Genomic DNA, 25,788 nt, shown 5'->3' with positions numbered 1-25,788 from the left:
GTGTTTTAAGAGCTCATAGTTCTAGGTAACTGCCCTGCCCATGGATCATAGCCAATTTTTACAGCATGGATGTATTATATTCTCTGGATAGGGTACGCCCCCTCTGCCTCTGGCTCCAAATTGAGTAGTGGCCACTCCGTAGAATGCAGCCTTTTGGTCGGACCATTTCAAGAGTTCGGCCTCTAAAATTACCAAACATGCTAAATTGTTTGTAGTCTAAAAATAAAATAGAAGGAATTTCACTCTTTGACTGTTTCTAAAATACTTTAAAAATACATTTTTAACCTCCCGGAGAACGGTGTACGCGCACCGAGCGCGCACGTAACCCTCATGAACGAGCCTCCGGAGAACATGTGACGGAAACTGAACACAAGCAGAAGAATGTGACCAGACGAGACCACGATACACGTAAGTTGTGTTTGTATGTCATTCGTCACGTTTCACACATCGTTCCATGTGAAGTGTAAAACAACGATTACACAGTTAACACAAGTTAACACAAACTAACACAAGCTAACGTTTAGCTACACAAAGATGCATTGGAACGACACGTCGTGATGGCTCATGACTTCTGCAAATAAATAACTCATTATTTCTCCTACTAAATGTTCTAAGAGACAAAAGGTTAAGCACAGATGAAGGAAAACTAGAGAAAGAAGGGGAAATAAAGTGATGTTTGTATGATGTGCAATCAAAAACTACAAATAATTAAAATACAACCTGCTGAAATGGGTCACATCTTACATATATAAATGTAAACGTATTTAAAAGTGACAGTCGTGTTCTCACAGGGCTGATAAGACGACATTTGAGGTTTTATTACATATTTCATAATGAAGTGTTTAAACAGCAAAGCACACGCTTGTTTTCTATAGGAATGTCATGGATTTACTGCCATGGAATATGTAGAGATTTAGCAAACATGTCAGTTATGTTCTAACTTCTAAGGTTTAAACTTATGCAAAAGTAAATTACTTTTGGTTCTAGCTTTAAAAATGTATGTGAAAAGAGGAACTTTTGTGTTACAGAGCGAAATGGAAAACTGTCAATAACATATTCCAGCTTTTCTCTGTTAAATGTGCATAATATATCAATTTTCTAATGAGTATCTTTCTCATCTTCAGTGCTGACCAGTGAGTTTGGTCTGTCTGTGCTGTCCAGAGCTCTACAGGTCACTGCAGACCTGATCACTGCAGACACAGAGTCATCTCACGTAAACTCCTGACGACTCCAAAAGCAAAAGGTATGTTAATATTAACTTGTGCCTCGACTAAAAGTAAACAGTGTAGAATCAGTACTTTGAATTTATAAAATGTCTGTTTTGTTATGACCAAAAAAACTAAATGATAATTGTTCTTCAAAAGAGACACTGCTGTGTCACATGTGTCTATAAAACAGCTTCAGGACAAACATGTGAAGTGTATGTTATATGACTTGTATAATCTAATACATATGAAGTGTATGTTATGTGACTTGTATAAATCTAATACATATGAAGTGTATGTTCTATGACTTGTATAATCTAAAGCTGTGACATGTTCTGTTTGTCCCTCAGTCAAACGATGGAGCTGAACGGAGGAGTTTACTGAAGTCCTTTTCATCAGAAGACTGCGTAGCCATGGAAACAAAGTCTTGTTAAATACTGAGATATTCAGTATTTAACGCAATAATGTCACATTCATGTGCATATAACTGATGTAAAAAGAGTGTTTATTTTACCATTATTATTAGTATTATCTTGTCTTATGCTAGCTGTTTTTATTTTATTTTTATCTCTATTTTCCCCCTCCATTCCTTATTAAGAAATGAGAGGTTCTGTCCATAGGAGTTTTTGTTTATAAGAGTTCTTCTATTAAGATCGATCTATTAAGAGTGTTTTTTAAACTTCCTATAAGTTTTCTGTCCTTTTCCTCTGTATCTACTGTGTTGCAACAACAAAATTTCCTCATGTGTGGACAATAAAGGAATATCTTATCTTATTCAGTATGTTCTATTTGACTTATACAGGTTGTTTTATCATTGTTACTATTTTTATGTTGCACTGAATCACCAAAGCAAGTTCCACTGTTTGTGAATTCTGTTCTTTGACAATGGCAATAAACCTTTTCTGATTCTATTAATGATGATAATAATAATGAACAGTACACAGACTCCAAAACTCTTTAATAAGAGACTCCCACATTGTAGCTTTAAAACTCAACTAAAACTGTGGCTAAAATCAATTTATCATTTGTAGTTATAATCAGATTTGCATTTATTGAACAAGTTCATTCATGTTCATTATTCTTATTAAATACATTAATAAACAAATGTGTTTTGTATTTATTAAAGATTGACATGACACAAAAACGACACAAAAGGAAAAAGTGAATATATTAAATACTGCTTAACTCAATTATGTAACAGAATTGATGATTATATTTTATATTTCTTCAAGTTAATAACAAAATATATACCCAAACCAAAAACTACAGAAAATGAGGACGTTATTACACCTCTAAATGTAATTTATTGTCATTAAACCAGACTTTTTATCTTAACACTTCTTTATAATTCTCTTAAATATCAGACCTTTACAACATGATACATGTATATTTATAGATGGATATAACAATCCATCATTATACGTTACGTAAACAGACTATTTCAAGCCGAATCATTCCAAAAGTCCGTGTTGACTGTTGTTGTTGTTGTTGTTGTTTTATGGCGGTTGACATCCGAGTGTTGCATTACCGCCAGACTTTATTCCTTAGACTTTGTCGTAGTCCTAAAAGTTCTTCTTCCAGTGCCTTGACTTCCAGTGCTTGACTGTTCTCAGTCTTTCACGCTGCTGTGACGTGCGCCCTCCCGCCAAAGCCTTATGTCGATGACGTCACAAAAGTGGGCGTAAATGAGACAGTATTCAGGAAGTAATGCGGAACTAAAAAACTTTTTTGGAACCATGCGCATGGATCTATTATAATATAATATAATATGATCTATTGACCATGCGCCAATGAGCAGCTCCATAGGTTTCAATGGCGGCCATTTTGGCTTCCGGGGGCTTGGCTGTAATGATTACAGCCATAGCCAGGCTCGATCATTTCCGGGTGACGTCGCTGCGTGACCTCCGCTGTCAGACTTCACTTTATATAGTAAACAACAGCTCGAGGCGACTGTTCAAGCTCAAGTGTGCGCTACAAATGACTGACCATGTCAACGGGACGTAAACACTGAGGGGATTTGCTGGCTGACGTTACTCCGGTCATTGTATGAAATTATATAACAATTTAGCGTTAGCGTTAGCATTTAACGTTATGGTATGTCACTTGCTAGTTGGGAAAATGGCTACTTTTACTTCCTCTTTTTTTGTATGTATCAAATAATATTTCAGTGTTTACATAATGTTTTCTTTTAAAGTTGCGTAACTTCTGAATATTACACGGAACTGAGTGTGTTGTGTAGCTTTGCGCGCCGTTGTGGGCCTTGGAACTGTCAAGTGTGTAGTGGCGACTGCTGACCACTCCTCACTGTGGCTATGATTAACTCTCCATCTGTGCGCAAACAAACCAGTGATCACAATACTGTAACTTTACATACAAGGTATAATGTTGAATGTGTTCGTATTTGAGATTGTTTTGGCACGTGAGTATGCGCTGTAATTTAAGTAACACAAAATAACTGGTCCGGCTGATCATACTATACTAATGACACGTTAATGTCTTTGCTGTTGGCCTGCCTGTGTTTCATATCCTTCATCAATCTGAGCAAAGGGGACATTTGATACAGAGTAGAAACTCCCACGCAGAGCTCACGCGTCCACAGCGAAACTGTATAACAAAGTAATCATCTTTAACAGACTTTGTCCCCATATAGTCTGTAAAAACACTTCTGTAATACCACAAGACAATTACCCTAGACTGTGGATGTGAAACTATCTTTACCACATGAAGCCTGCTTACTTGCCTCCACTAAACCCTCCCCAGACCAATCATGCCAGAGCTCAGTTTTTACATCTTGATTTTTCTTGCTACTATTTTAAATGTTGGTATGCAAGCTTATGTATTTGGTTATGGTTAGGTCTTGCAAAAACAAGTATAACATTGAATACAGACCCACATTTGAGAATGCCTAGATCTTAAATAGACAAGGAGCATATTAATATCTATTTTGGTCAAACACCTTTACCAAGTTCAATTAGCTTGAGCATATTTGACTGACCATACTGGGTTCCACAGGATGAGAGAATCTGAAAATGTAAAAGTTTGTGCACTCTCAGTCGTCGATAATTTCCTTATCAATTTGACTATTTTACACATTTTCAAATATATTAAATAATACACATGTTTTGTGTAATAATAATAATAATAAGAACGCAAGCAAAGTATATTAAACTATACTCAAAATATAGAGCAAAGTGGATTATTCTGAAATGTATACTCCTGTGTTTTATTAAATAAGACATTTTAAACGAATTTAACTATGTCCATTTACTCTACGGTAATCACAAACCTCTTTAGTTTCATTCATAGATCCGCCAAGTTAAACAAGCCATGTCGTCGCGGGTGTTGCTACGGCAGCAGCTGATGCGGGAGCAGGCCCAGGAGCAGGAGAGGCGAGAGGCCCAGCAGCAGGCGTCTGTGTCCCATCTGCGGCCCTCTGACTGCACTCCGGCCATCTCCGTCACTCTCCCCCCTACTGCGGCTCGTCCCCCACCAGCTCAGGTGCCTGTGGAGGTGCTAAAAGTACGTTAACATGTTTTTATGTTACAGGTTTTTAATATTGGTTTCAGTAGTGAATATTGTGCATTGATGTTTGAGCTGTTTCTAATCACAGGTGCAAACCCACTTGGAAAACCCCACAAAGTATCACATCCAGCAGGCGCAGAGGCAGCAGGTGAAGCAGTACTTGTCCACCACGCTGGGCAATAATGCAGTTTCTCAGACGCTGGGTGTCTCTCCGGGGCCTCAGTCCAGCTCTGCTCCTGAAGTTGCTCCCACTGCCAGTAGTGCCCCCAACAGTCCCATGGCTCTGCTCAACATCAGCTCCCACAAAGAGGAAGTAAGGGAAAGTCCTGAGTTGACACTGGTGGTTTAACTAGTCTGCTTTTGGTTTAATTTGCTGCTTCAGGAGATTACACAATCGTGCCAAGTCAACCCTGTAGTCTTGAGTAATTCAGAAGATTTTGCTCACATCTTACCTAATTACTTTCTATTTGCTTTTCCCCAATTTGCCTTGCTGTGAATGTGCATGCCTTTTGTCATAGTCTTGTTGGCCTAGTGTCACAATAGCTTGTTAAATACTGCACCCCTCTTTCAACCGCCCTTATCTAATTGTCAATTTATTTTCATCCTAGTATTATCAATACATTTATTGATAAATATAGTGAAAAATGCCATCCTCACATTGACAACTGCTTTGTGAGTTTGACACAGAGTCCTTGTATTTGTCTTTATTCTAGATTGACGATGTGATTGATGATATCATTAGTCTTGAATCCAGTTTCAATGATGATATCATTACGTTGATTGACTCGGGACTTCAATTGCCTTGCACAGTAAGAACAAACACCTGATTACAGTTTTGTTTTTGTTATTTGTCTTTTTATTATTTGTAACACTTTGGTTTCCAAATAGGCCAAACAGCAATGCTTTCTATGAATGGACTGTGTCTTTTCAGTGTGAAATTCAGGTGTCATAGAGGTAAACATGTACTTTTGGCACTGCACTACCAGTCGTTGCAGAAGTGCTGCCTGGGTGGGGTGTGGGAGGCCCTTATCTGATGATCAGGGAGGCGTAAGAGAACTGTTCACATAAGCCTTTGTAGAGCTGACAGGATAACAACCTAATGTTGGGTTCCAACAGCAGATTAACATTTTAGCCTTAAAACAAAACATGAGAATTATGGTCATGTTATTGGAGGAAAAGAAAAAGATTCACAGTCAGGTAAATATGTTTGGTGTTGTTCATTTGTTGTACTTTGTCTTGTTACTATGCACTAAGGATGTTCAAGGAAATGCTTAAGCTCTTTGTGCTGCTCATTGTAAATGAGAATCTGTCCTCAACTGACTTAATGGTAAAATATTGAAAGAGAAACTTGCACTGGAGGAACTGGTTGCTGTCACTTTCTGATAAGAATGAGGAAGAACTCTTACATTTTTGCAAGTTGCTTTACTACTGAATATTATTTTATGTTTTTCACAGCTCCCTGGAAACTTATTGGATGTTTATCATAGCCCTGGAATGACTGCACCAACACTCGCTGTCAGCAACTCATGTCCCGCTGATCTTCCAAATATCAAAAGGGAAATCACAGGTTTGTTTAAAGAAAAAAAATGGTAAAACACTCTAATTATTTCATTGTTGTCACGCTAACAGCTGTGTTACTCTGCCAGTATTTCCATATTTACAGGAAATGTATTTAAAGAGTTGTCGTATGTTGGACCTAGTTTCTAACAATTGTATTCTTTCAGAGGTAGATACGAAAGTGCTACTTAAAGAAAGGCAGAAAAAAGACAACCATAACCTCAGTAAGTCACCTCAATGTTACGTTTGGCTCTATATCAAACAAAATAAAATTCTTTGCCTGTTCTACAGTTGAAAGAAGACGAAGATTCAATATTAATGACCGGATAAAGGAGCTGGGAGCGCTAATACCCAAGTCAAATGACCCGTAAGTTATGACAATGTTATTAGTAAAGTAAAATAAATATTTGTAAAAAATGTTTGTGTAAACGCTGTATCACAGAGAAATGCGGTGGAATAAGGGCACTATCCTCAAGGCATCTGTGGACTACATAAGGAAGATGCAGAAGGAGCAACAGAGAGCCAAAGATATTGAAACACGTCAGAAGAAATTAGAACAATCAAACCACACACTACTTTTACGCATCCAGGTTTGATTATTTATTGCATTTGTATTATAGGTAATTGTCTGGTCTTTCATGTTTTTAATGCCATCTGGATATGAACCACCTTTAGACTTCAAATCACATTTGTGTTGAGCATGAATAGGAATATGAAGTATATTGTCTATTATACACTATTATACACATTGTCTATTATAACACTTTAAAAAAAATATTAAAACAAGGGTTTAAAATAATATTTCATTTCATTTTACAGTCCTATGTTTAGCACATTTTGATGCTCTAATCTTGTCATCTGGATTTATATAATACTTTTTTTTAGATGTATACTTTTCACCCACACTAATATACTTTGTTATATATATACTTTTTTTAAAGAAGAAAATCGGTTTTGTCAGTGTAACAACAGTTTTTTTCAAATTTCAAAGGAACTGGAAATGCAGGCACGGCTTCATGGTCTTCCCCCTGGCACCTCTATGTCCTCTGGTCTCACCACTGACCACTCGCTCCAACAGAGCAGCCAGTCTGCACATTTGGCTGCTGCAGGAGTCAGTGCTCACAACCTCCTGGACCATGTTGCTATTGGACAGCAACTCCCTGCCTCCTTCTTGTCCCCGCCCTCCTCAGACTCTCCCGCTGGTGTCACTCTCAGTAGCCCCCTTGACCTGGGCAGCTTGAGCTTTGCAGAACTGGACGACGCCTCTGCCTCTGGGCTCTATCCTGATGTAGGATTAGGAGACATTCTAATGGACGATGGTTGCACTCTGTCTCCTGAAACGGGAGTAGAGGCTCTCTTCTCTCCTTTATCCCCCGGGGCTTCCAAAACGAGCAGCCGCAGAAGCAGCTTTGATATGGATGAGGACTTGTGATGAAGTCAGAACAAATGATAAAGGACAAGAAGTTCTGTTTATGGAACTGTATTTTCTCAAATAAGAAAAAAATGCTTCTATTAGAGTAAAAATAACTTAAGATATTCTATCAAAAAATATTTTGAAATGTTTTTGTTCGCTTTTGGAACAGATTTTTAATGAAATTGTATTCAGAAGTATTGTTAAATACTTGCATGGATATAGCATTTACTAAAACATAGATTATGGTAAATGAGGGATATTGGGAGTTTTATTTAAACAATGGCATGTTGGAGCCATGATTTCACTAACTGCAATAAGGGCCTGTTCAAAACAGCAGCAGCTGCACAAGGCTGTGAATTGACACAGTGAAATGTTTAAATTATAATATTTACTTCAGAATGCTTTATTTTAGGCAATTCAATTGCACCTTATTTATGACACTCTATGCATTTTATAAGGCTTTTTCTGTTCTATCTAAAAAAACAACAACCCAGGTGGCATGATTCTTTAAGAAATCCTAACAGCAGTGGAAAATCACTTGCTGCAGCTATTTAGCCAAAGCAGGACATCTTCAGGAGTAGCTACTATAACTACCAAGAAACATTTTTATTTTCATTTTAAATTGTTGAATGCAAGTATTTAAAATACAGTGAACTATTCACACGAGTACTGTAGTAGATATTTTTATAAACATAAGAATTTAATTTCCTGACTAATCGATGTATTGTTGAGTTTTTCTCATTGATCCATGGCATGTTATATCCACAATGTGGCTTTTTAATACAGTTTTTTATACAGACTATAATTGTGCATCTCCAATAACATCAAATGATCATTTGAAGCCAACCACAAGCCTCATTTTGTCAAATGATGTGCATCTGTTGTGTGACCTGCAATCAAACGACTTTTTAATTAGAAATGTAGCTACAGAGGTCACATTTACCAGTCAAATGCGCCACGTAGCTTTTTTGAGTAGAGGAATGTGTTTAAAACTTACATTTTTCTGTACTGTATCTTGCTGCATTTTAATTGTATATTTGTCTTCTTTAAGCTGAGGAAATGCACACTGAGCATTTGTGCAAAATGTGTAATTTATATTATACAATGGTAAACCTTCAGCCAAGGAATGCTTCTCTTGTATTCTACTGTTTTACCAGCTTCATTCATAAATATTCCCTCTCTGCAGATGCAGATGCATTAGTTACAAATTGACTGTTAATGAAAAAGTTCCTACCAGAAACGTTTTGCGGCTTGTCTCTTGAGTTGACTTTAAAAGGATTTTTAACAAATGAATAAATAAAAAAGAGAATATTTACTCATGTGTTTGTATTTTTAGTGGTATAACATTTGCGAAATTTCCATGGCGAGATCCAGACACTCAGTTGCTTGAAGACAGATGTCACAGAGGGGACAGTCGCAGAGGCAGCATCGAGCCCCCAAACATGCACACAGCTCACAGTGGTGGCTCACGTCCAGCAGGGGCTGCAGGACAGTAGGGTCACAGCCACATAGCGTTGAGCAAAACCAACACATGCACTCGCTACACCCTTTAACTGTGGCAAACAAACAATCCAGAGGCTGACAGAAGAGGCAGGCCAGGAGCACTGCAGCACAGGAACCTTGGAAAAAAGTCAAAGAGAAAACTGAATAGCCGTGTAAAGACAATATGAACACAACGTTTCAATTGCATACCTGCTTCATCTGGAGATTCTGAATGCACCGTTGTTGTTTTTAGACTATCTTGACTCCTCACTAAGCTTGTGTGTTCATGTTGGATCGTGCAACATGGAGGAGGCAAGAGTGTATAAAGAGGCTTTGGCTGCTCTTTCTCAACTGGGCACAAACTACTACCAGTATATGATATGGCCATTGTCACTTCACCCTCTGGGTTACACAAGTCACATTTTACATCTGTAATAAAGAAACAATAATGTACCTCTATTATATCTTTTGAAAATGTTACATTCAATGCAATAAACATTAGACTTGATATGCATCAGTATCGTTACAACAAGCAGTACTTGAATCAGGTTTTGAATTTTTTTTTGATGTTTTTAATTTTTTCTTGACTTTAAACAAGACATGCTTTTTTACTAAGTATTGAACTGAAACATAAGTTGATTGGTTTATATTTTGTAAATTGTAGAGCGCAATATTGATCTAAAACAACTTATTATAGAACTATCATATTAGAAAGAAGTCCAATGACTTCCTTCATTTACTTGATTACATGACATTTTAGAACTATACATGTACCACTGGGAGTCTATTTTTTTCAATTAATCATAACTACCGGTAAGTACAGGGAAGTAGGTGGGGATAGGGGGTAGGTGAAAATATTTTCTGAGCCTTTAATGCAGGACAATACAGGATTACTCAAACATGCATGAATCATTCAAAATGCAACTTTGACAGAGATACTGATCAGGAACACTGTTGTAACCAGGTTAAAAAGCTCGTTAAAGTTAGTTTAGCATTATATGTCCCCTTTAAGGCCCTGTTAAAGGCTGTATAAGCAACACTGGAATACATGGCTACAGTAGTTTAAAAACACTTGCACATACCTGTTTGTTCTGCTGTGTTGTCTGGTAACACAGAGGCCGACTTGTCTTCATGTTTTATGTCAACGGAAGGGATTTCAGCGTCATCTTTTATGGGCTGCAACTCCATTTTTCATTTATCTCTAAATACAATAAACATTATATTTGTATTCAGTTTAATTTTATGATACAGTGTTATTTATTGCTTGCATTTACCACAGAGGACTAATCTATATAAGTTTGTGTGTGGTTTGTCGCTAAAAGAGATTACTTGACATCTTGATAATGGCAGAGAAATTAATCTATTATTAATCTCCATTTCAGAAGCGTAGATACAATGCAAAAGGATATACACACAGCTCTGATGGATTTTGATTCATTCATAATTCATATCTATAAGTCACACTTACTCTGTGAACAACATGTATTTAATGATGTAAATGATATAAGATCTGTGCATTTTTTCAAGTAGTGTGGATTGATTTTGAGTTATTGTTTTTTGTTTGTGAAAAATATATTGTAGCAAGCCTGTCAGAATTTAGTTTGTTTTAGATATACGTTATCGCAAATTTAAGTGAATATCTGTACTTACTTCTCATAGTGAAGCCAGTGGATTTCAAAGCAGACACTTCAGGATGGTTTAACCACAGACCAGATCTATCGTCCATCAGTGACCCAACACTTTTCAGTAATGGACGTGTAACCGCATCGTCAGACCTGCCTTTCTCTCAGCAGGACTTCTGTGTGTGTGTGTGTGTGTGTGTGTGCGCCTGTGTGAGTGTGCGCCTGTGTGTATGTGTGTGTGTGTGCGCCTGTGTGTGTCTGTGAGTGTGTGTGTGCGCCTGTGTGTGTTTGTGTGTGTGTGTCTGTGTGTGTCTGAGTGTGTGTGTGCACCTGTGTGTGTGTGTGTGTGTGTGTGTATGCACCTGTGAGTGTGTGTGTGTGTGTGTATGCACCTGTGTGTGAGTGTGTGTGTGTGTGTGTGTGTGTATGCACCTGTGTGTGAGTGTGTGTGTGTGTGTGTGTGTGTATGCACCTGTGTGTGAGTGTGTGTGTGTGTGTGTGTGTGTGTGTGTATGCACCTGTGTGTGAGTGTGTGTGTGTGTGTGTGTGTGTGTGTGTGCACACGGTGGAGCTCCACATTTTTAAAGTAGCCAGCAGGGCCACATAGGTGGCGTGCTGGCGCTGTAGTAAACTGTGGACTAGGATTCCCTGCAGTAGAAGTAGACTCAGCTTATGTTAGCATGTTAGCATGTTAGCGTGTTGCTTTGCTAACTCGCTAGTCAAAAACATTGCTTCTTAGTAAACACGCTCTTTATCTTGCCTTTGAGGCATTCATCTTCTGCAAACAATGGTAAGACTTGTATCACGTTAAGATTAGTCTTTGGGACTGCACGATATTGTCGCCACAGAAAGTGTTTAGCTTGAAACGGCTAATGTTTTGTTAGCCACGTCCATGATTCGCCTTTATATATATATATATATATTATACATATATACATATACGTTTTTGCCATGTATTTATCTGTAAACGTGTTTTGTGTAAGTTATATTGCTATACTCGGCTTTTCCTGAAAGTCTTTTGGAGAGTAAAATAATAATGATAAGCTATTATAAACAAGCCATTTAACGTTATATTTTATTTACTTGGAAACAAAGCTTGAACACAATGCATAGGATAACACTTACACTTTTACATGCTAAATGCGAAATGGGATACTTAAAACTTCAGAGTTATGCATACCAATCATTGTCTATTAGATGTCTTTTATGAGCTTGAGTGACTCTTGGTTGAAGATATTGACATTGATGCGCAAATGTATGAACATTATGTTGTTTGTTTTAGGACAGTGAAATGTCTGATATTGAGCATGGTCCTGGGCCTCAAAGGAACTATAAGGAAGGAGAGAATGCGCCGGTGTACTGCATCTGCAGGAAACCAGACATTAATTGTTTTATGATGTAAGTTTTATAGCTGTATCCCTTGCAGATTTGATGTTGATGTTTCTTACATGTATTTTCCTTTTAACAGTGGATGCGATTACTGTAATGAATGGTTCCATGGGCACTGCATAAACATAACAGAAAAACAAGCCAAAGCAATACGCCAGTGGTATTGCATGAAATGCAGAGGTGAATACAAAAACTGTTTATATTAAGTTAATACATTTTATATACCGGTAATTAAATTGCACGGATTGTGTTTTCTGCCACCAGAAGAAAACCCCTTATTAGAAATAAAGTACCGATCCAAGAAAAATCGTGATAAGGAAACAGACTATGACAACAGATCGGACAAACAGTACAGCACGCCAAGCACTCCAGACTATAGACTGGAAAGACGGCGAGGATCAAAAGTTTGTATCTTGAAATATATGTATAAATGCTTACTTAAGCTACAGATAATTTTTTTTTAAACATAATTACGCTTTAAAAGTGCCTTTAAATGATCCAGGTAAAGCGATCTGTGCGTATGTGTGGTGAATGTGAGCCGTGCCGGAGGACAGAAGACTGTGCTCAGTGTGACTTCTGCAAGGATATGAAGAAGTTTGGGGGCCCAAACAAAATCAGACAGAAGTGCAGGTTTCGACAGTGTGAAGTGCGAGCCAGGGTGAGACTCAAACAAATGCGTGTGACGTCTTTATATTCTGAGTTGAACTGTGAGTGTAAAATTGTGTCAAACCTTTTGTACTAGAAAATGCTGCGTGTGAAAGAGGAGGAAATGTCATTGAGGGAAAGAAGAGAGAATTCCCATCACAGACGACGTCATTATTCTGATGACTATGACAGTGAAGCTGATCTGTACCGACAGTACAAATCAGCAGGAAAATATGACAACATGGTAATAGATTTTTACAAAAATATATATATTTTTGTGAAAAAATGCATTTTCATAAGACTTTATTTTCTTCAGGCATGGGCCAGTGATGATGATGATGATGATGATGATGATGAACCACCTTTTAGTCCAGTGATGCGTAAAAAAGCTGTCAAAGTCAAGCACGTTAAAAGAAGAGAAAAGAAAATTGACAAGAAGGTAGGACTTTTGTGTGACTTATTATGACAGTCAAACAATTGTACTCTTGGAACAAGCAGTGTTCTTGACCGTTTCTAGAAAGAGTCACGACGACACAAGCAGAAACAAAAGCATAAGGACCGGAATAGACACAGTGAAAGAGGAGAAAGAGGAGATAATGGTGGTCTGCGACAGTGTCTTGGCCCTAACTGTGTAGAGTCAGCAAAACTCAACTCCAAATATTGCTCTGAGGACTGTGGCATGAAGTTGGCTGCCAAGTAAGTTTAATTTGTCTTTCTCTGAATACTGAAATACTTTTTATTAAAAAAAATAATAATAAAAAAACTTTTCTGGCATCTAGTGGGAAACGGTGGGACTGTTTTTAATAATAGTACCAATAAGTTCATATGGATTTAGAAGTTATCTAATTATTTATCTTTATGTATTTAGTAGAGCATTTACAAGGGTTTACCTAGGTCTATACACAAGAATTTAGCAATTAGCAATAGATGTACAAAATGTTAAAATATTTCTTATCTGTATAGTCGGATTTATGAGATACTGCCTCAGAGAATCCAGCAGTGGCAGCAAAGCCCGTGTATTGCAGAGGAACATGGCAAAAAGCAATTGGAGCGTATCCGCAGAGAGCAGCAAAATGCTCGGCTGCGCCTCACGGAAATGGAACGCCGATTCCATGAACTGGAAGGAATCATTGCCAAAGCTAAACAGCAGGCCGTGCAGCAAGATGAAGAGGTAGACTGTCTTTTTCAATAGTGTCTAAAATATTTATTCAATGTTTTTATTGTATTTTACATTATGATTTAATTTTTTTTAAAGGTAAATGAAGGGGATAGTGAAGATACAGACCTACAAATATTCTGTGTTTCATGTAGCCATCCAGTAAATCCAAAAGTGGCATTGAGACACATGGAACGATGCTATGCAAAAGTAAGTAATAATTGCTCATCTTAATTATGACAAAATGACTAAATATTCAACTTATTACTAAAAGTATGTCAACAATTCTCTTGTAGTATGAGAGTCAGACGTCCTTTGGTTCCATGTATCCCACAAGAATTGAAGGGTATGAATCTGGAACCCAACAATTTGTTACATACATAAATAGTTACTGTAATATTTGTGTAATATCTATTGCAGTGCTACCAGACTGTTTTGTGACGTGTACAATCCCCAAAGCAAGACATACTGCAAACGGCTTCAGGTTTTGTGCCCAGAACATTCGAGAGATCCCAAGGTTGGTAATAGAGGATGTGTAGCGAAAACCAGTGGTTCTCAACCCCAAAATCACAGTTGTTTGCATTTGCGACCCCCAAAATAAAATATAGGCTTAACTGCAAAATGAAAAAGTATCTTATGTCTAATGTTTTGATTTTATAGTCAGGATATAGGCCTAGATATATTTATTTGGAAGGGTATCAAGCTTTGTATCACCCTCCTGCTATCTTCGGGTCTGGATGACCTCCCTCTACAATATGTACAAGTTCTTGTGTGCGTGCGTGTTTTTGTTTTATGTTAAAAACATAAATGGCACAGTTTCTCCATTTCATCTGGAGACCCCCTGAAATAAATTTCTGACCCCCGTGTTGAGAACCTCTGGAATAACCAATGGTATTTTAGATTAAATTAAAAGTGTTTGTTTTGTTTTATATATTCATTTATATTTAATGTCTAGGTGCCAGTTGATGAGGTGTGTGGTTGTCCTCTTGTTAAAAATGTATTTGAGCTAACTGGAGATTACTGCAGAGTCTCAAAAAGAAAATGCAATAAGCATTACAACTGGGAAAAGCTGAGAAGAGCTGAAGTAGACTTGGAGCGCGTCAGAGTGGTAAGACATAGTTTCTGTTTTTAATTGTTTTGAGTATTATTATTTTTTTTACAAAATGTGTTCCCCCCCAATTCTCCACAGTGGTACAAGTTGGATGAACTCTTTGAACAGGAAAGGAATGTCAGAACTGCTATGACCAACCGAGCTGGACTTCTCGCCTTAATGCTGCACCAAACCATCCAGCACGACCCTGTGACTACTGATCTTCGCAGTAATAAGGATAGATAGAGTGGCAGTGATACAATATATCCATTCAATATTTTTTTTAATGTTTTTCTATTGCTATCAAGTTGTAACGATTGATTAGATGTAATATATTTTCATGAATTTAATGTTTGGCATATTAAATAAACAGCAGCTGATCATGACCTTGTGTTTGTTGAATTATTAGACGTTTATTGGGGTTGTTTGGGAGTAAAGTAAAGTGGTTTTAGTAGACAATAACTATTCTTACTTGCCTAGTCCGCCCTTGATAACACACATGGCTGCACCAGAGGCTCTTCGTCCCTTTGGATCATTGCACTGAATCAATGTGTTGGATCTGCTTGGCACTCCTCAGTCTTATTTTTTCCACGGTTGAGAAAATTGCGCGGTTTCCTTTTCATTGATCGTATTATTAGTTTGCCTCATCACGCGTGCTGTCTGACGATGGCGGTGTTTACAGTTTAAGGGACGGAGCGGCCCACGCGTCACACGGACGATTCTGATTGGTGAGACGGGCTTCTCTTTCGCTTCCGCTGTTACCGCCGCTAATTGCGTGCTAGCTCGTTAGCCGCGTTAGCCTACCCTGCAAAGTATTGTCAGGAATGTAAGGTTTCTGAGACGTCGGAGGTAAGTAACTGTATTTTCAGGGTTGTGTTCTTCTCGGGCAAGCGGGCTGTGTGAATTGCGCCATATGTAACAAAAGAAGAGCCGTGTTTAGGTCTTATAAAGCCAGCTAATCCCTAGACTGGTCATGCACGAATGGACGAACTGGCTAGTCACGGCTAATGCATTATAACTGCAAAAGCAAGCGTGGTGCACACATTTTGTCAACAATATTGTTTCTTTGCCCTGGCCAATACGCCGATGCATTTGGTGTGATTTTCCTTTGTTTGATTTCCCCCATGCTTAGATCTGTGTTTATTGCAATTACACAAAACTGTCAATTATTTGAAGCTAACGTTGCACCTAGCATTTAGCTCTATATCTTTGCCAAGACATTCATTGTGTTTTTTTGTCCCTAAACTGTTTTATTTACCAGGTTATACGATGCACGCTCGAACCTCTGCGGGTAATCTGGGTTGGTTGAAGCAAGATGCAGGACTGACATTGGGGACACTGACTTCTTAAATGGGACGCCTGGTCGGTGTTATTGACTCTTTCATATTGGAACAACCCTGTGGCATTAACATTGTGCATTGATGGAGGAAGAACAACCAAAGAGCCAGGTCCATGAAGCCCCAGACGCCCAAGAAGCAGAGGAACATGCTGCTGAAGAACAGGTTGAACCTTGCCCAGAGACAGACACACAGGTCACTTCTACAGACGCCAAAGCAGAGGCTGAGGAGGAGAAATCTGAGGAGACTAAAGAGCCCACAGACTGGTTTGAACCATTGGAGGACGACGACTATGACTACGACGACGACGCCAATAGCTTTGATTTTTCTGCCGAGCAACGTGCCTTCGGTCCTAAAGATCCAGATGAGGAAAGCCTAGCAGGGGAAAGAAGCGGAAGTGAAAGAAGCGGCAGTGTGGCCGGCAGTGAGAAGGCCAGAATAAAACGGTTTGTTGATGAAGCTTGTTTTAGTCATACAAAACTAGCAGATTAAAATGTAAAAGCTGCATTTTGAGATTGATTTTAATTCGATTTTTACATTCAGAATTCGACGCAAGGTATACAACACAGAGGACGGATGGGTAGACTGTCCATCTTTGGGGGAAGGATGGAAGCGGAAAGAATGTATTCGTCAGAGTGGTACAAGATCTGGACAAAGTGATGTTTATTACATGAGGTAATACCCTTTTACTTCACGTGGTGCATTGAATGTCTTTTGTATGTTTATGTTTTAGTCTACCAGCACACTTAACTTGATCTTCCAGTGTTTTTCAATGTTATAGTTGACTTCATAATATGAACGAGTAAGAGTTTGTTATATTGTCATCACTGCCTTAATCATATTTTGTAAACCGTTTGTTTTACAGCCCACAAGGCGAAAGAGCCCGTAGTCGGATAGAACTGGCTATTATGCTGAATCGCGACTTAAGCAGTTTTGAATTCAAATCAGGAGTTTTCCGCAAAAATGGTCTGCAACCGTTAACATTAAAAAGACGGAAGGTGAGAAGAGTTCTTTCACCCTTGTAAATGTTTATATAAATGTTGATGCTAATTTAAAGTTACTGAGCGTGTTTAATGGATCCTCATTTTCCCCTGTGCTCTTTAGAGAAAGCCCCGTGAGCATTCGTCATCTGATTCCAGTTTTGTTGAGAGAGGAGAGGGAGCAAATACACCCGACTCCCACCACAGACTAACTCCCACTGTGAGTTCCAAACCAGCAGCTTTCCATCAAGCAACACCTGCCACAAACATCCCAGCTAAACTTCTAATCAAGAGTGAAATCATAACCTCATCACCAAAAGATGAGACAATGAAACCGCCTGATGGTAAAATTAAACTTCCAGGTCCCACATCATCAAAACCGCTCTCTTTTCCTTCCATCAATGGAGAATTTGGACCTGACGACAGCATTCTGTGAGTCCACTATTGATTTAATGTTTCAGAAAGACCTGGTACTGTTACTGAAAAAATATTTTATTTTGTCCAAAGAGTCTGTTCTAGATGTGGTCTTACATTTACTGGAACGTGGTATGATAAACAGAGGAAAAGGCCGCTCTGTCCGTCATGTTGGGGTATGTTTGTACAGCATTTATCATTCAAGTATTTTATGGAAGTAACAAAGAACGGCAAACTACCAAAATTTGAGTTTTGGAACACTTGATCTCGGGGTTAAATTGGCAAGAGACTTTAATAGCACGATTGATAAGCTGTGCATTTCCAGTAAAGGTGTTTAATTCTATATATGGATTTCACAAAAGCATACATAAGGTGCATGGCATTAATCGAAGGTTTTACTCTGGCAGCTACAGTGTATTTGACAAATGAGCTGCCAACTAACTTACTTTATCTTACAAGCTTTTAAATATTTTGACACAATTATTACACATTACCTACACTTCATTTCATACAAATACAGCCTTCTAACTTCGGTTTTGTTATTTTAATAGCATTCAAGACAAAAGAACATCCACTAATTCGTTTTCGAAAGGTAAATGTCTTTTTATATATTTATATTTTTAAAAATTGTATAGTTTTTTTATTTGTATATGTTTTTATTTTCAGTGGATTCCATGTGGACAATGTGCCGGATGCCACAACAAAGTGAACTGTGGTCAGTGTAGTAACTGTAAAGAGCGGTCACCTGACTCTCGTAAGCGAACATGTCGGAAACGTAAATGTCTATGTCCTATTCGCAAGGTAAATTGAGACAGATGTATGAAATGTGTGAAATGAGTCTTGCATAGGCTTAATCTTGTGTTTTTTTACCAGGGCCCGGGAGGCTTTGTAATGCCAAAGCCAAGAACTGACCCGCCAGATAGCACTGTAAGTATCTAAAGCAAGATTTGATTCTGTCAACCGTTCTTTTTACATCTTACATCTTATCTTACAGCAAGAAATGTCCTATTACCAGGTATTTCAAAAATAAATACATATTTATCCTCTTTGTGTAAATTCATCCTCTCACGGTCTTTGTATTTGTTCATAGCATCTACATGTTAAAAGTAGTGATGCAGAGAACTTGATCACCCCTCTGGAACCGGATGAGGATGACGAGGCGTCAACAGACGACGATGACGACGATGTGAGTGTTACATTGTGAAGTCTATTAATTATACTAACAATAAGGTAAAGTACGAAAATGCCACAGTATTATGTAAGAATTTTGCCGTTTTAGATTCTGGGTCCCGAATTTATTTTTCGTATTATTCGTTTTTCGTTTATTTTCGTTTCCTATAGCAATAGCATAATTTTATCATCCTGTATGTTTATTCATTATTTGCTGACTTTGTATCAGCATGTAGTGCAGAGAAAGCAGGGAAGTGCCACAAAGTCACCTTTGTGCCAGGGTCACAAAGATGAGTCGTCATATAGAAGCGTGTGGTCAGCTTATTTATTTTTTAAAAGGCATTCTTCACACTGTGTGTATGACAGACTTTTGTCATGTAACTCATTCATTCAGACAGATTTTGTAGTCAAAGTGTAGAGCAGGCAGAAAAGACATACCAGGGAAAGTGTGAAGGATTCTGGGAAAACACTGGTGAGTATACTGGTTACAGGTGTGCAACTTCCAAACAAACATGACCTTATGTACAGCATAAACCATAGAGACTATGCCGCTTTTGTGAGCCATCTAATGTTTTAATGTGGAGTTTTTTTAGAAGTCTTTTGGTTGCTGCCTTTTTTGTTGAATGTGATTCCCTGTTAACAGCGAATCACATGCTTTTGTAGTTTTTTTTTTTTTTTTACACTTACTCTTCTGCCAAACTCATTCCCGTCACAAACAGCCACATTACTGTAACTTGAGTGGCCTATGGGAATTAAGTGTCACTTAATGTACATCAGTACAAATTGAAATGATCATTTTGTAATGCCAATGCAATAACAACATGTAACATGAATATGCAGATTCATTGTTGCTTACTTTCAGCGCAAGAGGCGGAAACGACGTTCCTGTGGAGAATGTCCAGCATGTCTCTACATCAAAGATTGTGGCACATGTGATTTCTGTATAGACAAACCCAAATTTGGTGGCAATAACAGAAAAAGACAGAAGTGTCGACTACGGCAATGTCAAAGGCAGGCAATGGTATAAATTTGTGCTTGTATGCTTTTTTTTGTTTTAATCAAAAAAATAATTAATACATTTCTTTTCTTTTTCTGGGTAGAGACACTTACTTCCCTCTCAGTCGGGGGGAGAGGCTGAAGGCGTATCGATCATCGGCAGACCAAAACCCCAACACACCTACAGTCGAAAGAGGAAAAGAGGGCCAGAACAAAGTGAAGATGAAGAGGATGAAGGCAATCAACAGGCAAGTGTCTTATACATCTATTTTATTTATTACTAGTTTATTTAAAAAGGACACAACAGAGGGCATCGCCACATGTAAAATAGTAACTTGTCCCTGACATTAAAACGGACAATAAAAGCAATCGCATACTTACAACATGCAGCGCAATAGGACGCATTTCATATTTACAAAATTACACATTTATAATGGCTTTAGTGTTCACAGGCTTGATTTTAATTTCAGCCGTGGCTGCAGAGCCGCGGTGCAGTCAAATAGCCCAGCAGTTTCGGGAGCCGCAGCACGGCCATATAGCCTCATGGCTAACCCTGACCCTAACCCCAAGAACTAATCCTAACCCCAAGACCTAATCCTAACCCCAAGACCTAATCCTAACCCGGCGTGGTCTAACCCGGCGTGGTCTAACCCGGCGTGGTCTAACCCGGCGTGGTCTAACCCGGCGTGGTCTAATAGCTCAGCAGTTTCAGGAGCCGTGGCACAAAATAACATTGCAGTTTCGCGGCTCTGTAGACACTCCCTTTAATTTCAGCCAATGCTTCAGTTTGTAGTTAAACTGGTTCATATCTGTGAGAGTTTTCAGTTGGGCAGGTTTAGTGTTCCAGATCTGTGGGCCTTTTTTTAGCGAACGTGTCCAAAAGTGGTCTTGCATTTAGCTTGTCAGATTGCAGCGCCCCTTGTGGTGACACCGGGGGATTACACCTCTGAATCATGTTACTTGGTCTCTGGAGAGATTATTTACACATTTAAAATTATATTTTTAGAACGAGTAAAACAAAAAATTGTGGCATCTGCTTTTTGTCCATCACATTTAAAGCCTGTTTGTTAAAGGTTACACTTTTCACGGCCGATACAGTATACAGAGTAGTGCATGAAGTACAATTTGGCAGAGTGAATGGACAGACGAGGTGTTATTAGCTGGAAGCAGTTAAAATGAGTCTCAATAGACTTTTTTTAATTTGCTTCATATTTCAATGGATGTCTAGAATGACTCATAAGATATTTGACTTCCTCAAGTATTTTTGGTGTAAAAAGAAACGCATGGAGACTGTTTATAGAATGATTTTAAAGACCGTTGTCTTCTAACCACTGAGACACTGTCCAGTTGCTTGTGTAGCAGTTCTGCAGCCTTCTCTGGAGTCTTAGCTGAGACAGAGGTGATGGCATCCTCAGCAAACAGCTGGCAGGTGTTGAGTAGTTCATTGATACAAAGACAGAAAAACAATATAGATCCTTGTGTTGGGTTAAAGCTAGTGGTTGTGACATGCACTCTTACTTGTTTAACTTGGGATGCCATTAGCAGTCATATATTGTGGACGCATCATGTCATAGAGATCATTCGGTTGATAACGAACTAACTGTTCTTAGTTTTATGATCTGGCAAACTTAAAGTAAGAGTCATTCTGCATTCTTATTGATTTGATTATCAGCTTGACAACCTAGAAACTGTATATTAAGGTTTGATGTGTAATTTCTCTCTCCATTTATAGAGCTGGAGCATTGACGACGCCAGCGGCAGCAAGACCTCACATAAACACAACCTACAAAAACATACATCATCTATGCAGGTAAGCAGCCATAAAATATCTACACGCAACACATAATTACTGAAAAATGAAGAAGACTTTGTTTTTCTTCAACAGTTAAATAATTCATTGTATGAAGAGCAGAATGGCATCAGAGATTACCACAATAGTGATGATAACTTAAGTTTGGTAAGTTCCCTAATTTAGCTGATTGTTTCTTTTGTACGTATGTTTATTTATGATTGAACACAAATGCATAATGCATCAAATAGCAAAACCAACAATTCTTCTTAATGACACTCCTGTTTCAAACCAGATGGAGAGCAAATCATCCGTCTTAAGTAATGTTCAAGCACGAGTAGAAGATGACTATCCCACTGTAAGTTAATAGTTAGTTTATATTATTACGTTAAAGATTTGCTTATCTCATTTGCTTTTTGTCTGTTTGCTTCAGATTACACAAATTTACAGTTTGACGACGGATGATCCAGAACTGAATATTGAGCACGATCTAATGAAACTGCTGAACTCTTTGCGCTTGACTACTCTGCCAATCTTTTGGTATGCCATGATGGTGGAGGGACCTCAGATGCACATCGTGCAGTGTTCAAAGCGGTCTATCATGGCAGACACCACAGTGCAGATTGACACAGACTTTAACTATATGATCTCCGTGCAGAAACAACCACTGCTGCCCATACACCCGCTTTACGATGCCCACCCCTCACGTCTGAACTCTGTCACACATGTGGTGAATCTACTTTTGGACATGGACAAATACACCGTATGCCACGGCATACCACCAATCAAAGCTGTACTCAACAGACCCGTAGTAATACTGGAGCGGGTGCCCACGTGCGAGTTCTTGATTAAAAAAAAGGAGACAATTTGTAGAAACTGCAAAATGCTGTGTGAATGAAGGTCAAGACAATAGAGAGTGAGTTAAAGATTTGTAGAACTTTGTACCATTTCCTTGTTTAAGATTTTTGTGATATTGGAATTTGACAGCATTCCCAGAGCTGTGACAATAAAATGCAAGCACTTTTTTTTTTGGTCAGATCTCCTTGAGTTGGTGACCTGTGATGTCAAATGGGTGCTTTGTTTTTGGAGACAGTGTAGTGTGGGTTTATCAACACTTTTACTTGAGGAATCATTGAGTCTTATTTCAACATTATCACTAAATTTGTCAAATTCCTTAATGTCATATTTAATTTATATTTCTTTCAACTTTGTTAAACTTGCTCGTGTATTGGGGTCCACTGTTAAGATACTCGTAACTAGTAATTAATAATGAATCATGTTAATACAATGTACCTGTTTTTATTTTTTTTGTAGCAAATATTCCATAAATGAATAAAACTAGGAGTTATGTCCCATTGTCCTTGTGTTGCAAGTAATACAAAGTTCTTGATAATATTTCCATGGTAATGACCAATTGAGAGTTAAAAAGAAACGATGTATTTCATTGTAAATATAACTTAAGCTAATATGAAACCGTACTAGACGTAAGTAAATCATTTGATGAATGCTTCCATTGTTCTTTATTGTATTTGCTAAGATCTTGTCCTCAAGTAAATGTGTAAAATTTAATCCCAACTTTTGGGATCAACATATGTTTTATAACTATTTAAATATAAAAGTTATATTGTTTGAAATAAATACTGTATTTCTCAATGTATTGTTTTCATAAAATGTTTTGGACTTTTTGAAACCAAAGTTGATTGAGTTTGCCTAATTAATGTCTGTCCTATGTTTAAAATATGTAATATAATATATAAATTTTATAATAATATTATTTGTTAGACACCAGCAAAAAGAAAACAGTTTCATATTGAAATATTAAAAATGGTACTTGTATCAATGCAGCCTTTCATATGTCATTTAGATGATTCAAATGAAATGGAAGTGAAATTGCCTCTCGTCCTATGGCCCAGACTTATGGTCTTATGCACGAGGGACTGACAGCCCCTGCATGTGTAAATGATTGAATAAACACATCTTTCATGGCTGCTGGAGCACTCGTGGCAGCAGTAGGTGTAGGTGTAGTTAGCCCGTGTTATGGTGGTGTCTCGGTGGAGGCACATCTGGGAGGGGCGTTGTTGTGACAGTGGAGGAGCTGCTGGAGTAAACGGAGTCTCATCCGGTGCAGGAGTCTCAGTCTTCAGTGAAGCCGCTCAGATGCGCAGAGCTCCGCCGCGGCCCAGACGCTGCTGCTGCTGAAGCTGAATCTGAAGCTGAAGCTGAATTATGATTGGGATGCAAAGTCTACGTCCGTAAACCACTGGTTTCTTTTGGGTTTTTGCGAATTAACCTGGTTTGTTCTCGTACATCTACTACCGCGTCGTTTTCCGCAGAAATTGTTTTCTCACAGCCCGAGCCTGGGCTTTGTCACAGAGGATCATGAAGACCTTGGAAACCCTCGGCCATGTCGTTTGGTAAGCCTGTTCCTTTCTTATTTCATAAATGAGCCATGTCGCGGGGCAGAATGTGTCAGATTTCTGTTATAACAACAGTAATAACCATGTGGGCCAGAGGCATGTGCGTTGTAAACGTGCAGCCGCATACTAATGTCCTCATCGTGTCTAGTCACTGACACACCTGTGATGAGGAATACACTTCTGTGCAGAATGGCTCTGTCTGCAAAGGCTGTGCAGATGTGCTTATTATGAGGGAGGCTGCGGAGCATCTGGACTGTATTTACCACACATTGACATTGGCCCATGTTTAACTCAGTTTTAATGAAATACAACCAAACAGGCCATTGTCTGTTCGTGCATTCAGACTGGAGACTGGACTTCTCTCTTGTGGTTTACTCTCGTTTGTTGGGAAACATATCTCTTCCTGCTGCATTTTTGAGAGAAAATGATCTCGGCCTTGCCTTCCAATTTCATTGTCACGTCTGTCTTAATTCCCAGCTGTGATGCCTCTGCAAATTCACCTGGTGTAAAATAAGCTGCAGTGGGTCAGTGTGAGTCTTCAGGGTGGTGTTGATGCTATAGCTCATCTTTGATGTGGGAAATACATCAGTGTTTTCTCAAGAGCTTTTCATCTCTGATCTAAAACATTGCTGATTGTTCTTGGGCTTTTTGCAGGCGTTTGAAGTCAAAGCATTTGCAAAGTTATTGACTCAGCAATTATTAGAATATGCCACATGGATTTAGAATAAGAGAGTTGCTGTTTGTTGTCAAGCCGACGATCTCAAAATGTAAATGCAAGTTTTGACACCCACTTACCGAGCTGTTTTATCTAGGTACCTTGGTACTAACCATGAGTATCTCAAGTACAGTAAAAGTAAAACTCAGGTTCCTTGTCCCACATTCCACTAGTGTCTGCTGTTATTTATGTTCCCAAGCCATGAATCCACGGCTTCCTCGGAATCATGTTTGTACCACTTTTCAAGTGCTTGGAGGTTTTGATATTTTCCCACATTGTCCATCAAGGACTGTTTTTTATTTGTGCTGAATATCCCAAGGTCTTTGTTCATAATAAGCAGTTCTGAACCTGGTCCAAAGTAGATTAGTGCCATAGTGAAACATGAAAACCCATTGCGATATCCCCGCAGGTGTTACAGAGCAAAGGAAAACCTATTGAAATAATCCCCTTGGAAGTTCTTGCCACATTCCTATCTTTATTACTGGCCCCTCCTCACCTCAGCACAGACCAGGTGGATCGCAATGGCCACTTTGTTTTATACACTAGTTTTTTGTGTCAAACAATGAAAGGTGAGCTCCAAAGCCTAAGGAATAGTTTGGTAGCTGCTGCTATTGAACTGGTCAGTGATAACCATTAGCTGTTCTGCTGGGTTAATAAGCATGTTATATATCAGCATTTCATGGACATGGGGCACAATGATATTAGTGCAGGATACAAGAACGGGATCAGGTGACCTTCTCCAAGCCCTTCACAGATCTTTGGTAGGGGTCATTCAGGTGGAGATAGTCCTTGAGTAAATCCCTAGCACTAAATGGTCTTATCTCCTTTTTACACAAAGACCCTGCCTCAAGCAGCCGGTTACACATTCTCCCTTTGGATCAAAACCAG

General features: G+C 38.6%; 5 protein-coding genes and 1 long non-coding RNA gene across 8 annotated transcripts in view; all 6 read left to right on the top strand.

The window, feature by feature from the left end:
* The first annotated feature begins 340 nt into the window (after positions 1-340).
* LOC140365155 (uncharacterized) lies at positions 341-1,993 on the top strand. The gene is made up of 3 exons (XR_011927813.1): positions 341-408; positions 1,125-1,243; positions 1,556-1,993. It is a non-coding gene; the product is annotated as an uncharacterized lncRNA (long non-coding RNA).
* Positions 1,994-4,499: 2,506 nt separating this feature from the next.
* tfe3b (transcription factor binding to IGHM enhancer 3b) lies at positions 4,500-9,011 on the top strand. The gene is made up of 8 exons (XM_072451940.1): positions 4,500-4,724; positions 4,816-5,040; positions 5,441-5,536; positions 6,183-6,294; positions 6,452-6,508; positions 6,576-6,651; positions 6,727-6,874; positions 7,276-9,011. The coding sequence occupies exons 1-8, from the start codon at positions 4,533-4,535 to the stop codon at positions 7,714-7,716; spliced, it is 1,347 nt and encodes a 448-aa protein (XP_072308041.1). The 5' UTR covers positions 4,500-4,532; the 3' UTR covers positions 7,717-9,011.
* A 2,422-nt stretch (positions 9,012-11,433) lies between these two features.
* cxxc1b (CXXC finger protein 1b) lies at positions 11,434-15,447 on the top strand. Its single transcript, XM_072451939.1, has 14 exons — positions 11,434-11,592; positions 12,085-12,200; positions 12,271-12,371; positions 12,456-12,595; positions 12,694-12,849; positions 12,934-13,080; positions 13,153-13,275; positions 13,354-13,532; positions 13,800-14,007; positions 14,092-14,202; positions 14,289-14,338; positions 14,413-14,509; positions 14,948-15,100; positions 15,182-15,447. Exons 1-14 carry the CDS (start codon positions 11,590-11,592, stop codon positions 15,326-15,328), a joined length of 1,731 nt encoding a protein of 576 aa, XP_072308040.1. The 5' UTR covers positions 11,434-11,589; the 3' UTR covers positions 15,329-15,447.
* Positions 15,448-15,784: 337 nt separating this feature from the next.
* mbd1b (methyl-CpG binding domain protein 1b) lies at positions 15,785-19,037 on the top strand. Its single transcript, XM_072451938.1, has 11 exons — positions 15,785-15,931; positions 16,344-16,865; positions 16,963-17,094; positions 17,285-17,417; positions 17,524-17,831; positions 17,907-17,989; positions 18,365-18,405; positions 18,480-18,614; positions 18,687-18,740; positions 18,808-18,828; positions 18,904-19,037. The coding sequence occupies exons 2-11, from the start codon at positions 16,504-16,506 to the stop codon at positions 19,015-19,017; spliced, it is 1,383 nt and encodes a 460-aa protein (XP_072308039.1). The 5' UTR covers positions 15,785-15,931; positions 16,344-16,503; the 3' UTR covers positions 19,018-19,037.
* A 632-nt stretch (positions 19,038-19,669) lies between these two features.
* mbd1a (methyl-CpG binding domain protein 1a) lies at positions 19,670-22,788 on the top strand. The gene is made up of 6 exons (XM_072451937.1): positions 19,670-20,004; positions 20,084-20,233; positions 21,712-21,789; positions 21,865-21,936; positions 22,064-22,126; positions 22,202-22,788. Exons 1-6 carry the CDS (start codon positions 20,002-20,004, stop codon positions 22,664-22,666), a joined length of 831 nt encoding a protein of 276 aa, XP_072308038.1. The 5' UTR covers positions 19,670-20,001; the 3' UTR covers positions 22,667-22,788.
* Positions 22,789-23,980: 1,192 nt separating this feature from the next.
* The window catches only part of ccdc120b (coiled-coil domain containing 120b), a 13,702-nt gene continuing 11,894 nt past the window's right edge, over positions 23,981-25,788 (top strand). For 2 of the 3 annotated variants that reach the window (XM_072451953.1, XM_072451951.1), the window contains exon 1: positions 23,987-24,182. The gene's annotated coding sequence lies outside the window, so the exon portion shown is untranslated. Of the gene's footprint in view, positions 24,183-25,788 lie in introns of all 3 variants that reach the window. The other variant, XM_072451952.1, reaches the window with a different exon arrangement.

The sequence above is a fragment of the Eucyclogobius newberryi genome, unplaced genomic scaffold (genome assembly GCF_026437365.1).
Source record: "Eucyclogobius newberryi isolate DKJ021-1_F unplaced genomic scaffold, fEucNew1.0.hap1 SCAF_19, whole genome shotgun sequence".
In the NCBI taxonomy this organism is placed as follows: Eukaryota; Metazoa; Chordata; class Actinopteri; order Gobiiformes; family Gobiidae; genus Eucyclogobius; species Eucyclogobius newberryi.
Note: the sequence above shows the minus strand (reverse complement) of the source record. Positions and strands in the feature narration are given on the sequence as shown.